Raw genomic sequence first — 17,993 nt, 5'->3', positions numbered from 1 at the left:
AATACGAATTTTTTTATACTTTCACATTAATTAGGAAATAGAGATCCAGACTTACAACAAATTCTAGAAAATATCAAAAACAATCTTTATAATGTTAGCACATAAACACTGCTGTGTTATAGGAATTCAGATTGCACTGTACAAAAATATAAATATACATTCAAATATGTACATTAATAACATAAACCAACATGGATGCACAACATCATCCACATATTCATTGGTATTCGTACAATTCTAAAATAGCGCTTACAATTTTAAAATTATAACGGCTATTTCAGTTTTCAGCTTTTATAACACTATATAGCATGGCAATGAAGCAAAACAGCTGTGAGTTTCTATTGTTTTCTTAAAAAATAAAATTTTTATTTTTATTTGGCAAAGCACCCATCATGTATGATCACAAAGTTCCTCGACTAGTTAGATTAGATATACAAAAGAAATTAACTTAATCTTCTTTCATAGTTTGTGGAAAATTCACTTTTTATATAGAGTTCTGAATGGTAATGACCTATAAAGGAAGGACAAAAGTTTTGGAGCATGTATTTTGTTTGAAAGATCCATTTATTTAGTATATAACCCTACAAATAGATATACTGCCAATGCAATTCCGCTTGTTTGTGAGACTTCATTCTTCTCAAGTACTATAAGCTTGGGCCACAGGTTTTTTCGACGAATGATTTATTGAGATTTCTACTAGTCAGGTGACACAGGCCATTAGGGGGATCAGTAAGGTGTGAGAGCCTCATTAAAAAAATAAATAAATGGAGCAACAGCACCTATAAAAATTTAAATTTATACTTTTTGGTCTACAACCAAGGTGAAAATTAAAATACTTTTGATACACTCTTTACATCACCGTGTCACTAAAGACTACAGACAGGTCATGTTGGAACTGCATCACTATGCGGATAGAGACAATTAGAAGAACTGTACAGAATTACAGTTTGTCATGATTTAAAAATTGTCACATTATGAAACAATACAAATATTCAATAGACAAATTTACATTAAAGTAGTGTTCTTATAAGGATAAAAATGCATGTATATCCATTATTAATTTGTTGTATAAACCTCTACTTCTGCCAACTTATGAAAAAGACCAACTTACTTGTAAAGTGAATGGATCAATTGTTTATCAAGGCCACCAGCTCTTTGTTTTCCATGATCTATGATTCGATCAATAAGTTCTTTTTCTTGTTCAGACACCAGCTGCAATAAAATCATCAACCAATCATTTAATCTGTCATTTAAGGCCAAATTATAACTGCTATTATGCTCTAAATGATTAGTTTTGTGATAGGTTTGGTAACGTTATTATAGGCTTGGATGTGACCGTAAAATCACACCATAACCTCAGTTTCTTTATTTTAACCTATGTAATCTGAAAAACTATTGGAACGTGTGTGAGAAACAATCGTTCACAAACCAAACTAAGACGATCGGTCGGCTGACTTTAATCATCTGACAGATCGTTCGTTACGTATATGGAGGTATAACGACAATAAACTCCACTACATGAATGGAGGAAATCTTGGCTAAACCAGTGTCAGGTGGACTCACGAACACACCGTTGATCACAAAAACTGCAGAAACCATGCGCTGTCCACGGACGGAGTATGTTAACAATTAGGTAACATCACCCTAATGTCATCAATCTTCGTTCACAGTTTCAAGGATCATGTCATGTAAAATGCATTCTTTGCTATAAATTAACTCCTGATTCAAGAAGCTGTCAAATTATTTCTTGACTTCATAATACCTTAAGACAGAAAAATTAAAGTTATGAGATTTTCCCAATTCTATGGAGAGATTTCCAGTCAGATGGCCATCCTGGAATGCCTTACAGTTTATATTACCTAAAGAAGAGGATATATTCAAATCCTCGAAATGTAGTAATGTATTTTTGTAACATAGAACAAAGACAAATAACAGAACACTGTTATCATTACAAATCACCAATCCATTGTCAATAAATTTTAAAAAAATTAGTGCTGTCTTTCAGTGTGATGTTATTCAATGACATTGCAAAGTCATATGTTTTTTCACCATGTATAATTAAGTTTTTGAATGGGAATACGTATAATCAATCATCAAATAAAAAAAAAAAACAAATTTGTACCTCACTATGTACTATTAAGAAACATATTTGAATCCTTTACATTATTTCAATTTAGTTCTATTGCAATATTTAAGCATGAAGTAAACCATTTTCTTTAACAATTGGACTTGAGGAAGCTGAGGCCATAATTATTTGCCACAAGTGTTTTCTTTAACCTATTTTAAATTAAAATATGAAGAAAAATTAAAGATGGCTTTATTGAAAGTGAAGTCAGGACTATTAAGTCTTCTCTTCCACTTAATTTCAGTACAATTTATCTTATTAAAGGAACGTAAAACAATTGTTTGAATACATTGTAGATGCTATTTGCTTATTGGGTTTAATTATTAACTAGTTAATTAGTTGAATTGTTAATCAAACAGTCCAATAATTACATTTTATTTTTGTATTTAGTATTTACTCTAATCTTATGACCTATTGTACTCTGTTAAATGTTAAAATTTACTAATGGTGCATGTCCAACCATAGAATGTGGATGAGCATTGTTGAAGTCTATAACTCTGTAGGATCATACACTTTATCTTATGTTTGCTTGGGGATGTAAAAATGTTATTTCCATATGATTATCTCACTTTTTATCTCAATAGTGAAATGAGCTATAGCCTTGAAATTTTGTAGTGAACCTCGGCAAAGCCTGTTATGTGATACGTGGTGTGGCTTACTCCTACCTTATACAACAATATGCAAGTGCTTTAATTGGGATGCACCTAACAATGAAATGTTATAGGATGGCCTTGAATCATTTAATTATTAAGTACAATCTCACCTTAATATCCTCTTCCACTATACATCCAGCAGCTACTGTCCACCAGGGTTCAATGTTGATGTCAACAGGTTTTGATGGAAGTAAATCCTTAACATTTTTTCTTCTGAACAACTTTCGGCCACTTCTGCATTGGTTCATCAAATCTATATACTCATTACGACCAATACCCAGAAGTCTTAAACCTAAAATGTATCAAAGAGAATAGTATAATATTTATAAATTGACACCCATTTAAAATTTTATAGTGTAACATAAGCATATTCCCAGACTCCCTTGTGAGTCAATTTTATTCACCTGTAACATGAAAATACCAAATTTGGCTAGCTATGCATTTTCATATTTTATGTGTGATTCTAAGCTAAAAACGAAGGATCTTTTTTCCTATTTCCACTCCGTTTAGCCACTAGCCACCATTTTGTATTTTTTACTAACAAATTATAATCTCTAAAACTAGTAAAGCTAAAGAAACAAATTTAAGTACATAGGTTTTAATAGGTAAGAAGAAAGTTTAAAAAAAATTGTATGTTCTTACTATTAACAAAATGGTGTCTGTTTAAAATTTCTAAAGTCAAATAACAAAAAAACCAGTATAGTTATAAAAAATATACTAGACTCCAACTATTTGAAGAATTTGATTGCAATTCCAACAGTATTAGTTTTAACGGAATCTGTCATGGCATAAGCGAGCACGACCACATTAAAAGTACACTTGCACAAGCTGTGAGCAGCGAACATTTTGTCTTTTGATAGGTATCAACTATTTTGCAATTTTTATAACAATTCCAACGGTACTTTTTTCATCGAAATCAATCACCAAATAAGCGAGCACGACTACTTCCACAAGCCGAGAGCGCCAAACATGACATAGTTGAGAGTTATCATTTGTTGTGGCTTCTACAAGAGCATTTTTCATGGATATGCCTCGTATTCTGACCAACACTAAGTGTCAGGTGTCTAGTATAACTGGTCTCTTAGTCATGGACTATTGATTACTCTCCCACAATAGTAGTATTTACTCTGTAAAATCAAGTTGATTATTGCTGAACAAAGTTACTTAAATTAATGTATTCTTTGTATTTTAACTTTTATTTATTTGATGTAAAAATGCAGCATATTTTTAATAAGAAATATTGAACTATTATTGGGAAAAACAAATACATCTTATCAGATTTTTATAAAATTGTTCAGTCATCAAGTTAAAAATATAAGGATAATATATTAATCATCATACATATAACATACATTATAGCACAGTTTAGTAGAATTTATTCAAAAATGGTTGTTAATCAAAATTATGTCCCAAACAATAAATATACATTATTATACATTTGTATAAAACTGTTATCTAAAAATAATCTTTTTATTCGTTTTAAAATTTAATATGGGTTGAATTAATTTTTTTATATAATATTAAGATGCACAAGGTTATACACTGTGTTATTATTATAAATATAAGAAATAAAGATGAATTATTTTCAAAACCTATTTAATCAATATTTTCATCTTTTCAGCAAGAAAAACAATTTCATCAGTATCAAACTGATTCTAAACTATACTACAGCTGACTACTGAATGCAGTGTTTGTATCATGAAGCACATGTTTGGTAGGTCCATCATGTGTTTGGTGGTATCTTTGAATCATGTAACCAACCTTGTGTTACCAACACTGTGCACCTAAATGTTAATGTTTATTCTTGCTGAAAGACAATTCATAATTAATTCATAACTGGCATGAAGTTCAAATGTTTGTTTACTTGTAATTTACTTTATTAATTATACAATACGTTTATACCTGTTCATGAATGAAGTTTTCTGTTTTACGTATTCTATAAACACACTAGAACAAGAAGTATAATATGAATTTTTAATAAATGAGTTGACGTCTTGAGATTCTTTAACTTGTAATCGTAATTTCATAAAACTGAATTATAAGTGAGATACACTTCTACTTTTAATTTTTTTTAATGATATGTTTTGTGTCTTCCCTGATTTCGCACTACACATGAACGCTGAATCTAAACTAGTATATTTCTACATGCCCTATGTTACTTATATAAACAAATTACTTGCAACACTTTCAATGATTAAGAATGTTAATAGCTTCACAATCACACAGAAACACAGAGGTATGAAAATGAAACCCATCTCAGGAATGGGATAGCAACATGAGGAGGCACAACTCAATTTAACCTATTAAAAGTCCTCAAAATTCATAAAAAACGCAATAGAATTAATGGGCAAGCTAGGACCTAGAGAAAATTGCAGAACCACTTTTAAAGAATTTAAAATACTGACAGTGACTTTTTTATATATTCTGGAAACAATATTGTACTGATTATCAAGAGAACTTCCTCGAAATTGTAATCTCCATAAGCATGGAAGACTTCACATTCCTTCCTCACAGAACAGCTGTATTTGAGAAAAAACCAATGTATGCCGGCAGGGAACTCTTTAATGCTCTGCCAGAAGAAATCAAGATAGTTACATGAAAATTAAGAAAGCAATAAAAACTGCTTCCTGGAAAGAAACATCAGAGGAATTTGTGTAGACAGACAAAATCAAGACCAACAAGAACTTTTATAATTTATAACTATGTACATTTTCAATAATTGTACTATTAAAGATTATCAATAAAGGATTTCTTATTTCTGATCATCAGACGCATGCAATTGCTAAACTGAACATACCAGAGTGTCACATAATCATATTATAAAGACTGTACTACTAGATTACCTATCAAAGGCAAGCTTGCTTCACTTGATGTCAAGTTATGTGAAGATGAAGAAAAGAACATTGACAGCAAAATACAAGGAATTAACTTACTGAACTAGTTCTTTTATAATCCAAGTACTGTTAGTACATGTAGACAATCAGTGACTCACAGTCAGCCGCTGTAAAGTTGGGTAGTGAATCATAACTTCTCTCTCTTGGTCCATAATGGACTCCAACACACTAGTGTAGTACTGGAAGGGTGTGACCCGTAGCCCCTCCACCATGATGTCACTCAGATGATAAGGATACAGCAGTAGACTGGACCGTGAGTATGCCAGCACCTCTTCATAATAGCGGCGTTCGTCCTTACGGATCTGACGCACTGTGAACATGCACAACCACAAATAGAAATAGACAAACAGGGTTTTCATAAAATGCATGTTTTACATCAATTGAAGCAACTGTTATGACTACACTGTAATATAATCGTTAATTTAAAATACTTTTTAAATTAAACATATAGACTTCACAAGTTAATAAAGAGTAGATTGCAAACAACCTTTGCAAGGGTAAAATTATTTAGACTCAAATTTGAAGCAAAAAATCTAAAGCACTGTGAATTAAATTACATTAAGCCTTCTATGTAGTGTATAAATTTAGGTCTAAAAACTCACTGTGCTGTGGCTGTGGTGGTTTCATGTGAACACCACAGTTCTGTGTAGGCAGTATTTCTTGGCAATCTATTGGTGGCAGTCAGAAATACTTTATGCAGTTATTTGTCTCACTTGATAGAGATCAAATATTATAGGATATCTTTTTGTCACTACTATATTGTTTGTTTGTTTCTTTTTAAGTTAGTTTTTTAATAGATGATTTATATAAGCTAATTGCTTTAACATTATAGAATGTGATGGATTTTGTTAGATTTTATTGTACATGTTTATAATGGCTAAGGTTTATATTGTTTTCATTGCAGAGTGTTAAAATATAACTTTTGTTCTCAGTACAAATTATATTATGAGTCTAAATATTTTTTTAACATACAATAATTGTGGTGTGTTGGTGGGCATACCTCAAGTGTTGTAAGGTAAGCTTAGAAGTCCTAGTCTAATTATTAAAATGTATAAATGAAATTTTATATAATGGAAACAGTTAAAAAAAATTTAAAAAAAAAAATAATAAATATTCTTAATATTTTATAGCCTACAGTTATTTTCAAATATATTTTAAAAAGTTATCTTGAAAAAATGGCAAGAAAAGAATAACCCCACCTAACTCATTATAATGTGACAATACGCTGAATGAATACTCCTGCGGATGAAAGATGATCTCAGAAAAGTCCTGCGTTGAAGGATCAAACCGAATTCTAAACTGGAAGAAGTAACATGTTAAATAGAACGGATAAAAATGATTGTTACTTGACAACTATATGAATTTATAACATAAGATATTTTTAAAAGTTTTTTTTGACGGATTTGAGTGAAAATCCGTATCTGGGGATTTTTCAGGTCGAGAACCACGAATTTGAAATCAGATTTCAAAAACTCCAACACATTTCCAAGTTGGCGGCAGTAAATTGATGGAAAATGAGACCCACCCATGCTCTTCCATCCACTAATGAGGCACGTTTGAAGAAAATCAAAGAAAAGAACATCTTTTGTAAACAAAAAAAAACCTACGAAGAATAACTCCTTGCTTGATGACTCCTTCTTGAAAATTATGGGATACTTGAAATCAGGTATGCGCTTCTTATCCTGAGGAACCCCCACAAACCAAGTTTTGTACAAATCCATGTGTACATAACTAAAAACCCAATTTTCCACCATTTATCAGCCACCATCTTGTAAGGGTTAAACATTTTTGCTACTGGCTACCTACCTTTTTCTACAAGTGAAAAAACGTGTTCACAGTGGCAATAGCTAGTAAGATAGAACCTACCTCATTTTTAATAATAAATTGGTTAACATTTTCATTGTTTTTAGACATTTAATATTTTATATATAATCTTAACCTATATACAAATATTCTAATCTAGTAATGTAATATGCAGTTTAGCTTTACAAAATGTTATTGATTAAGAATATCTTAATAATGCCTCTATATTTAGCTAGGCTTACCTAAATTTCCTCTGTACCGCAGCTGATTTTTCACACTGAAGTTAACAATGTATTTTTCATACTCCTTTTGAGAATTTCCTAAACTCTGAAACAATATTCAACCCATTATATTTATACTTATTTAAATTTACATGAAAGTGCATAGCAATAATAACAATCATTGTTTGCATTTATTACATTTTCCATTTCTTTATTCCTCAGGAATTGACTTGACATCAAGAAAAACATGCATAGTGAAATAGTTTGATGTTTACTCTCTATTTCCAAAAATATTACATTTTGAAAATTAAATTTTTATCCTTTACAATATTTGTTTCTTTATTTTTTATTCTTTACTATTTTTGTTAGATTCACTTTAATGTTAGTAACACTTAAAAAAAAAAAAAAAATAGCATTACTGCATGTTTATGGTATGATGCGTTATAAAATTCCACACTAGAAATATTTTCTCCCTTTTTTGGGTATTTTTTTTTTTACTTTACGGCCTACCTTACTGTTTTCAGTAAGGGCAATAGTGGTTACAGCCCAATGGACTAAGTCTGTTGACTCGAACTTCAAACCTTGGTAAGGAACCGAACTTGCTGCAGAGGAAGATAGAGAAATCTCTTGTGCCCAGGTTGTCATGGCCTACTTCCCAAACAGCAGGAACCGTTCCACAGAGGATATCCTAGGCCTGCTCAGTCAGAAGAACACAAATTTGTTGGTAAAAGAATGGAAAAACCTGGCAGATCGATAGGGGGTAAATTTGTTCACACTGTGATCTCTATCAACTTCACCTCTGCAGAGAAATTAAAGAAAGGGTGACCAAAGTTCTAATACCTCTTTGGGGTTGTGTTCATCAGAATAAAGATTACAAGCCGATGACAGTGGAAGTTCCTGCGTGAAACAACACAGTGGGCAATAGCTCCCGAAAGCCTGTGGTTGTCTTGTTTAGTGGCCAAAGGTGGAGGTAAAAACAGCAATGTTCAAAAAGCAGACTGTTTCAAGGGAAAAATATACAGAAGCGGATATTTGGCTGGGTATATGAATATAATCAATAATTTGGAAAATCCATATAAAATGCTTATATTTTGCTCAGATATAATACTGAAATAATTCTGCTTTTATCACCCATTCCAAGTGATCACAACAAAGTCCCTTTTGAGAGGGAAGCACAGATCTGATAAACAGGACAAGGAGAAATTAATGCATAGGACTGGAGTCCAAAGGACCAAACTTCTGGGCCTCTAAGGTTTCATAACCATCTTTCAGGTAGAAATGTGCAATCCATCTGTGGGCCTGGATCAACTTATATAGGAAAATGAAGGCTACTAAGATATATATATATATATATATATATATATATATATATATATATATATATATATATATATATATATATATATAATATATTTAAATGGGGATAATATTAACATTACTACATTACTGAAAACAATCCAAAACCACTTTTAACAATTTTATTAAATTGTACTTTCATTTACAGAAAGAATTTGACACACTGACATGCCGTACATTGCATGTGTTTGAATTTAGGTTGCCTGTGTATTAGTTGATCAATATAGGTGACCCTATAACAAACTAAGAGACAGGAATAAGAGGAGAGGACAATAGGTTATCAACATTTACATGAGAAAGGACAGATAATTTGAGCAAGAATAGATCTACCAACTATGTATGAGGGATCATTCAAAATTAGAATGATACATCTTCTGATAGTTTTTTGGTACTTTGCCTGTTTTTCATCATTTTGGCAGCAGTTTCTATCTCTATAGTGTAGTTTATTAATATTATTTTCCACAGTTATTTCAGCCCTGTCATTATTGCAAAACTACTTTGGTCATCTCGGTGATGATTTATTTTTTGCATTTACTGAATGGTTACGTTTTTGTGAGTAGTTAATTTCAAGAGTCAGATGCTGTTCTTTCTCTTTTGTGCGGCTTGTAGTGAGTGATGTTGTTTGTATATTCAATACACAAATTAGTGTCATTAGTGCACTTTAAATTACATTAAACTATTATTAAGTCAGAATGGACAGAAGATATGTTATGCTAGGTAATTCTCTACAATTACTCTATTAACTGCTGATGGCCGAGTGATCTATGACTTTGGTTTTTAGTCTGAGTTAGAGATAACGCAGGTTCAAATCCTGTCTGTTACTGTTGCACCTTTTATCAGAACCATCGACCTTGAACTGTATCGACTCCCCCCATTATTCTGTTTGATAAGATCCTCGCACAGGCCAGTGGCCCATGAGGACGGGCAGAATAAGGCTTATAAGAAAATCGGCTTCTCCTTAAAAAAAAACTTCCATTTTTGTATTATTGAAATGTATTAAAGAAGTGAATTTTTATAATAACATTTGAAATGATTACAGGTGACAGAGAAACGAAATAAACTTCAAATAACTCAAAAATTTTGAATAAAGCTAAAATAGTAATCCTACCATTTGTCATTAATTGATATAGGTTGATAATTAAGTATTAAAATATATATAAAAAGTTAAATTTAACCTTTATGAGCACTTGCGTGATCTGAGCTTGAAGTTAGGAATAATCTTGATAAGTTTTTCTTTTTCCACCATAAGTGCAGGAGTGGAGCCATCTCCAAAATCCACACTGATGACCAGGAACACGTCTGATTGGTACTTTTCCGTGCCAAATCGTCTAAAATTATCCGAGGAAAGTAAAAAAAAAAACATGTTCCTGGCCATCAATGTGAGATTCAGTGGTGCTTTGGCACCACGTCCCTTGAAATAGCATCTAAATTAAAGCTCATATCATGTAAGTGTTCATAAAGCTTAATTTAAACTATTTATGCCTACAGTTCATACGTATATTCATACCTATATTGCATAATATCTATTAGTAGATAGGGCAGATTACTATGTTATCTTCATTCGATATTTTTAATTCTTATTATTTGTTTATTTCATCTTTCTGGCAATTGAACTTCTATAATTAACACATATTTCTATAATAACAAAATTGAACTTGATATATCATGTAATACATCTATTTTTATATATTACATCTATTATTTCTCGTAAAAATAAAATATAAGGGCAAATGATTTCAATGTTTACTCCATTAGATAGTTTTAAATTACCATTTATGGTTTTTTGACTCAAATATAATAAAAACATCCACTTTGTAATATTTTTATAGTAAAAAAACGAGTTCAGACAGCAATTTAATTCACTAAGTAAAGAGAATTTTAATTCTATGTGTACAATTATTGCACCCATTATCCTCGTTATGTTGAATAATATGGTTAGATGAGTTTGTACTATATTTAGCTCTCAAGCCTTTATGATCTGTCTTTTCAAATTTTATATTTTACTAATCGTTACTCTATCGTCTCAAGGGATGTTTTTTTGTTTGTCGCCAGAAGCTGGACGGACAAAGGCAGAATGACCGGAGGTGTACTGTCAGCCCATTGAACTACTAGTTCTTTTTACAAGATTTTGTTTAAAGTTTTTGGGCTTTCTGCAACTTGTTTTTATTGACTTTTATTTACTTTATCAGCTTTTTTGTTTTAAAAACAACAAACACTGTGAAGTGACTAAATTAAATATAAATGTGGAATGTTTCAACGCTTACTAACAGTTAAAAAAACCTTTAAAATAGTTTAAATAAGTAAATTCATACATGTTATCCAAGAATTATCATGCTATACATGAATTTCCTGTATAAACAATATCCTGGAAATTTATAGAACTAAATGTAGATTTTTATTCCTAAACCATTATTAAAAACTCAAGCATTTTTTAACAAATAATTTCTCCTTTGAACTCGTGTTCAAACATCCTAAGTCTGAAAAATTTTAAAACCACCTATTTATATAAGTTTACTGTTTTTATGTTTTTTCAACTGAACAATTTATGATTGTTAGGCCAATAATTGACAATATTGCCTTTCTATTTAGTACATTAATATTATAATAATACAACTTAAAACTTAATATAATATTTTCTTAATTCTTTGATCTTTAAAACATTGTGTAAACAGAAACAAATGTGTTTATTTCTAACAAGGAGGTTAAGTCCAGATTCAAAAACCTAAAGCTCTAGCCCAATATATTATTTATAATTTAAAATAGAAAGTAAGAATGCTCAAATAAGAAAGTAGTAATATAAAAAAAGCTGATTAAGTTGATCATATATAATGGTTAGGAAGCTATTGAGGGTATTGTAATTTATTACAATGTGCTTTAATGGGGAAATCTGTCTTACAAGACAAAAAAAGGGAGTTATTTCAGTTGATTTTGGTTTGCAAGTTAAATAACCAGTTTCAATGAAGATAGAACAATGTAAGAGTGTGAAATTGTTGATTTTTAAAATGTTTTTACATATTCCAGTTATTTTTCTGGTGTTTTTATTCAATCAATAATAATATTTTGAAACATATACAAGTGTTTGTGTATTATTTTATCACACAATTACCATAAATGACTTACGAATTTGAGGGACTGCGCTTTTAAAATTATAAATTCTCAGCAATTGTATTTAATTCTACTTATATTTTTAAATACATTTCAGTTTTTGAGTTTAATTAAACCATATAATTACTGCTTTTACCTATAATTTACAGCTTTTTGAACTATCTTGCTAATTAATTATAAATTTCCGGAAATTTATGAATTTTAGGAATATTTCCTCAATTTAAATTCCCAGTAATTTTACATCACTATACAACATAAATTGGTTTAAGGTATAGTTTAGATATCAGACATATTGGGGAGACTTTAAAAAGCGGCAAACGTTTATCTGAAACATATGTTTAGACAAAAGTTGGTTTTGTTATTTATCAATGTCATTGTCATATTTATTTTATTAAGAATTGTAATGTATTATTTTTATTGTAAACGTAACATAATTCTTGTTGTATACTATAGGTTCTATACGATTATTATCGTACCGACTAACGAGTGTAGGTCACTTATTAAACTCTCCCGGACATATCAATGATTCAATTGTAGTGGTGACCATTGCAATCAGAACCTTAACCCTCCAAGTGCTACTATCGCACTCTGCGATATGTTCGAACCACTTTAAAGTGCTACTATCGCACTGTGCGATATGTTCGTTTTTATTAAATTGCAGTAAAACGGTTGATTTAATTATTCTGTGATTTTCATAGTACAACGTAGGAGAGATTTCTCTATGCACTGGCTCTACTTTGTAAGCCTTTGAGTAGAATGAAAAATAACAGTCAGCTGATTCTGGCAGCTGTTGCCGCGCTCGCAGCGCAGTACTTTCTTATAGTTTTCGTCTAGGTTAGTTATCGTCCGGCCACAACATATTGTTTTGATTTGTGTTTTTATTCACTGTGCGGTAAATATTAAGATCAGCGACTACCGCTCCGATCGCTGTAATTTTTTGCATACTAACACAGGTTAACGTAATTTCACCGAAAAAAATAGTCCCGATTGTCTAACATATAACATAGGTGCTGCCGAAGCCCGCGCTGATGTCAACAAAAGAAAAACATCCCTCGAGATAGTACCTATCAGTAAAATATCAAATTCTAGAGGAGCTGATCAGAAATATAAATTGAATTGTAATGGAAAGGCAATTATTTACCGTGTAATAAACTTAATAAATCATGAATACCCCTAATATGAATACGAATATAAATGGACATTAATAGAGAACACTTACCGTTAGTGTGTTCCACAGAATGTACAGTAACTAAATAATCTCGTTTCGGTCGAAACGTAACCTCTTAACATGCCCAACAAAACACTCCGACACACCAATTCATTACGATTGGTTGAACTAGTGGATGTTTGATCCATGATCGTCACGCACTCACTCGATCCAAACTACAGTACACAATATCTAGTGAAGCACTGACTTCTGCCCCGGAGCGTTCAGATAACAGATACGCTATCAGTCCCACCCGCAGATAATATTTACAAATATCCAGACACAGCACACAAACAGAACATTAAAACATTAAGAACTTAACTATTTATGTATATACCCTCTAAAATATGATGATTTTACTATTCATCAAGACTTTTTTTAGAGAAAAGTGGTAATTGTTTTGAATTATCTTTATGGGTAGGGTACGATAAGCGGACCCGGTTTTTATATCGAAATTGGCAAACGATATTACTTAATCATAACCATCGATATAATCAATCAATACTGATTAATTATTTTGTAATCAATCAATAGGCCCTACTGATTAATTATTTTGAACTATTAACTTAACTTAAATAATCTATATCAACAGCTGTAAACACTCTAAAATAATACATGTAGGATAATATTTCAATTTTACGTAAGTAATTCTGATTATTAAAAATGGAAGTCAATTTTAGAAAACTATACGATGTTGGTTTTTCGTGGCTTCACCATGTTGGACTCATACAGAAAAACCCATTATGTAAAATTTGTGGGAAAGAAACAACTGTAACTGTGAGACGAGTAAATACGGTCGTTTTCAGTTTTCCTAATTTTGGTTATAATTATTTGTTTGATCACTGTGAATATTAAATTCATATTTTAATTTAAAACACATGATTGTTATTGAGGACTATAGGTACTTTTATATCGATTGATAGTCTAAGATTTGATATGCGAATATTAGGTATCGATGACTATATTCTTCGATATAAAAAACCGGGTCCGCTTATCGTACCCTACCCATCTTTATTTCCTAAAGCATGTTTTTCTGAAAAGAATGATATAGCCTGTAACACATGATCTTTGAATTTATATTTGTATCTAAAAAGTGGCTTTTAAGAAACCATGTATTTTGCTTCAAAACAGCCCAGCACTTTAAAGTGATTTAATTACCACTTGGAGGGTAAATCTGTCCATGCCCATGGGTATATATGTTGATATCATACAAATTTTCAATGAAGCCAAGTATAAAATGACAAAGAGATCAAGAATATGTCTATCAAACAGGAAAATGGTTTGATAGGCTGCAGTATAATAAGGAGATGTGTGAATTATCTATATTAATGACCATCTAAACAACCGAACAATACAAAACCAAAATATCAAACAGAATTGCATTACGTATGTATATCAAATTATAGTAGTTTTAGGTATAGTAGTAATAGTTCAGCTATGATTTTCTACCTAGAAAAGTAATAATTAAATTATTAATTAGAAACGATCTAATGTGTTATTTATTAATTAGATACAACAAACAAATAGGTATGTTTTGATATTCAATAATTTGGATACTTTTAATGGATAAATTAGTTCGCTGATTCAATTCTTATGGTTGCTGCTTACTCTACTGCAGAAATGTTCTATATTCAAACCAACGTTTTAATAATGTGTGAAACACTTATCATTGAAATAAATAAAAGTGATCTGATGGCTACCTGTTTAATGTTTGATGGGAGTTTTTGCCATGCAGTATTTTGTCTAATAAACAGTTCAACATCGTTGCTCATTTTTATTAATTAGTTAATCATGCAGATTTAAACAACAATAGTTGAAAAGTATAGGTATACATTTATAGCATAACCTAATACACAAGATTTAATACGTAGAACACAAATTCCAGTGAAGTTGGGTACACAAACGTCAACCAAGATTTGACAACAGCTGACATCCTGCTAGCCTGCTGTTGGCAAAAATATAGCCATTAAAGCTACGGGATTTATTTTTTTCGTTTATACTCTATGTAAAAGATACTACTGCCAAAGACAGTCAAGCACTAAACATTAGCCAAACCAGACGCCCTTCGTTCACATCCCTGACTTATTATTTTATTACCAATATACAACATCAAAACAACATACAAAAATAGAAGATACAATCAAAGACACTTACATGGGGCTAACAACTGACAATTATTCTGTATACGAATCTAAAATATAAAAAATAACGAGACTACAATAATAATCCAAAAACAACAAACATTATTTTAATAAAATTATGTTATAAACTTTCAAAGTACTCTCCTTTGATTATATGCAACGATTACAACGTTCAACCACTTTTCAAAACATTAACTAAATTAAGTGTTTCTCTGGGAGTATTTTTAGTAAACATTAAAGAGCATGGAAAAACACACTGTGATTGAAAATGGCATCCACATAGCTACTTTTAAAAGTGTAGGAAGAGGTATAAGGCACAGGGGTCTAGATCTATTGAATACGATGGATGAATAAGACGTCAATCCCTAGAAACTTTATTGTGCCCTCTTAACCTTTGCACCATAAGGAGAGACATTATCCTAATCAAAAATCCGAGCAAGGTATTGAACTCTTTCCAGCGTTGTTTTCTTTTAAGGATAATAGTGTAGTACTAGGCAGATATTCCCTCTGTGGACTTTAACTTTTCAGTTCAGAGTTATAGTGCTTAAACCCGAGTCATAACAGTTGATGACCCTGTATAGAATCTCTGATGAATGCTAAAGTTGGTCGACGAATGTATTGAAGATGTATTGTAACATGTATTCTGTAGTTCAGTTTTAATAATTAGTGTTCTATTTAGTTTTTCTATTAAGTGCATGTTTTAGAGTTAGTGAAGTTGACACACAGCATGGTGGTTGTGATTCATGACATAGGCGTGTCACAACGCTCCGGTATGTTTTGTTTCTTTGAACCTAGTTTGTAATTACGTGTTAGATTAGTTATTAACCTGAAAAAGATATCAGATTGCAGATCTCGAAACGTAGTGTTACTGATTTTTTTGTTTTACTTAACGATGGCAAATGTCCGGAAAATCCTATTTCCTTTAAGGTTGAAAAGATAACGGGATTAAGGATATTTGTTAGCAGTTATCTTAAAGTAAAAGATATACAATCCTTCGTTTAGAGTACTGGTATATTTTTTCATTTCAGGTGTTATTGTTAAATAAAAAAGTTAAGCATTCTATAAATTACAATAATATAAATAAAGTAATGAGTATAAAAACCGTTCACGACAAAGGAGGTGTGCGTTAAAAACACAATAACTCACTGTCTGTGTCCCAACATTAAAATCATAAGAAGTACCAACGAAAAATCGTGATACAATATCGACTTAAATTATTGCATTATTGTTGAGAGAGTAGTGGTTGTCATACACGTTTATTTTTCTCTGGTAAAATCGTTAATTAATTGGCGTGTTTGATTTATGTTGTACATATTTGTGTTCTGATTTTTTAAGGCGTGACGAATTCATCACGTAAAAGCCATATTTTTGCTAAGAATAAAAAATGTTTCACCTATGACCAAAGCCCCGGACTCAATGGTAAGTAGAACTGAGTACATCCGAGATACAATGAAACTTTTTCTATTGTCCTCGACTCTTACTGAAAAAAAATCAAAAAACTCACAATCTTGAATGTCAGCTTCCATACTTTCCAATTAAAGCAAGACCACGCATATATAGTTTTGCTGAAGAACACGCATTACTCTATTACTATTGCGTACAAATCTTGCAAGGTAAGAAATCTGGTAAATGTAAGAAATAAAGTCACAAAAAACCAATGACTGTCTTTATTGATTTAGAGCCTTGCGAAAGCAATAAAGAAATATTTCGAATTTCACATTTACTAAACACTAAAGTTTTATTTAAACCACCAAATAAAAAGAAATTGTTGAATTTAAACATTATTTACTAACGTTATAGACATACTAAATCTTACTGTAAAAATACATTTCGTTGTCTTAAATGTTCCCACGATCATAACAAAGGTTTGCAATAAACTTTTCAACAGTACCCCCTTCTTGTGTTTTGTGATCCGATGAGCTACAAAGATTATCCTCGTTTAGAGTAATGCAAAATAAACAATTCTATCTCCTTATAAAAAACGTTTTAAATCAACTAGGACCATTCTGTATGAAACAACCCAATTAATTGTAACCAAAACCAGTCCTTTCAAAATAGTTTTGTCACAGAAGGAGTAATCTGCGCTCAAGATGCACAGAATAATCACATAAATTGAAGTTTTCCCCCAATAGAACAAAAATCTAACGTACACATAAATAAATCTAAAGTTTTGTCCAAAATAATTCAAAAATCTTTTGAACGCTTTAAGAATACTTTATCTAAACAAGCAGAAAAGATTAGTAAGTTATTTTATTTTTACTGATATTCTCGTCTAAAATAAATATTCTTTTAAAAGTCACTTTGTGGAATATAAACGGATTGACAGTACAGCTAAGAGGTCCAGGTATTAATCACCCAACACAACTTAGACGTTTTGTTATTTCAGAAATTCGTTTCACAGATAGGAATTCATTCAAAATTCCTAACTACACACTCATTAGAATCTAGACTTCCTATAGGAAGTGTACTTGGTCGATTTTTATACTTA

The 17,993-nt window shown here is 31.0% G+C and overlaps 1 protein-coding gene across 1 annotated transcript in view; it reads right to left on the bottom strand.

Moving 5' to 3' along the window:
• Positions 1–15,286, bottom strand: part of LOC124360474 (protein FAM91A1) — a 46,159-nt gene extending 30,873 nt beyond the window's left edge. The window contains 6 exon segments of the mRNA XM_046814137.1: positions 1,112–1,212; positions 2,889–3,070; positions 5,771–5,813; positions 5,816–5,982; positions 7,718–7,802; positions 15,065–15,286. Coding sequence (XP_046670093.1) covers positions 1,112–1,212; positions 2,889–3,070; positions 5,771–5,813; positions 5,816–5,982; positions 7,718–7,802; positions 15,065–15,136 — 650 coding nt within the window. The 5' untranslated portion in view covers positions 15,137–15,286.
• Positions 15,287–17,993: the final 2,707 nt, after the last annotated feature.

The sequence above is a fragment of the Homalodisca vitripennis genome, chromosome 4 (assembly GCF_021130785.1).
Source record: "Homalodisca vitripennis isolate AUS2020 chromosome 4, UT_GWSS_2.1, whole genome shotgun sequence".
NCBI classification, from domain to species: domain Eukaryota; kingdom Metazoa; phylum Arthropoda; class Insecta; order Hemiptera; family Cicadellidae; genus Homalodisca; species Homalodisca vitripennis.
This window is presented reverse-complemented; position numbering and strand designations above follow the sequence as displayed.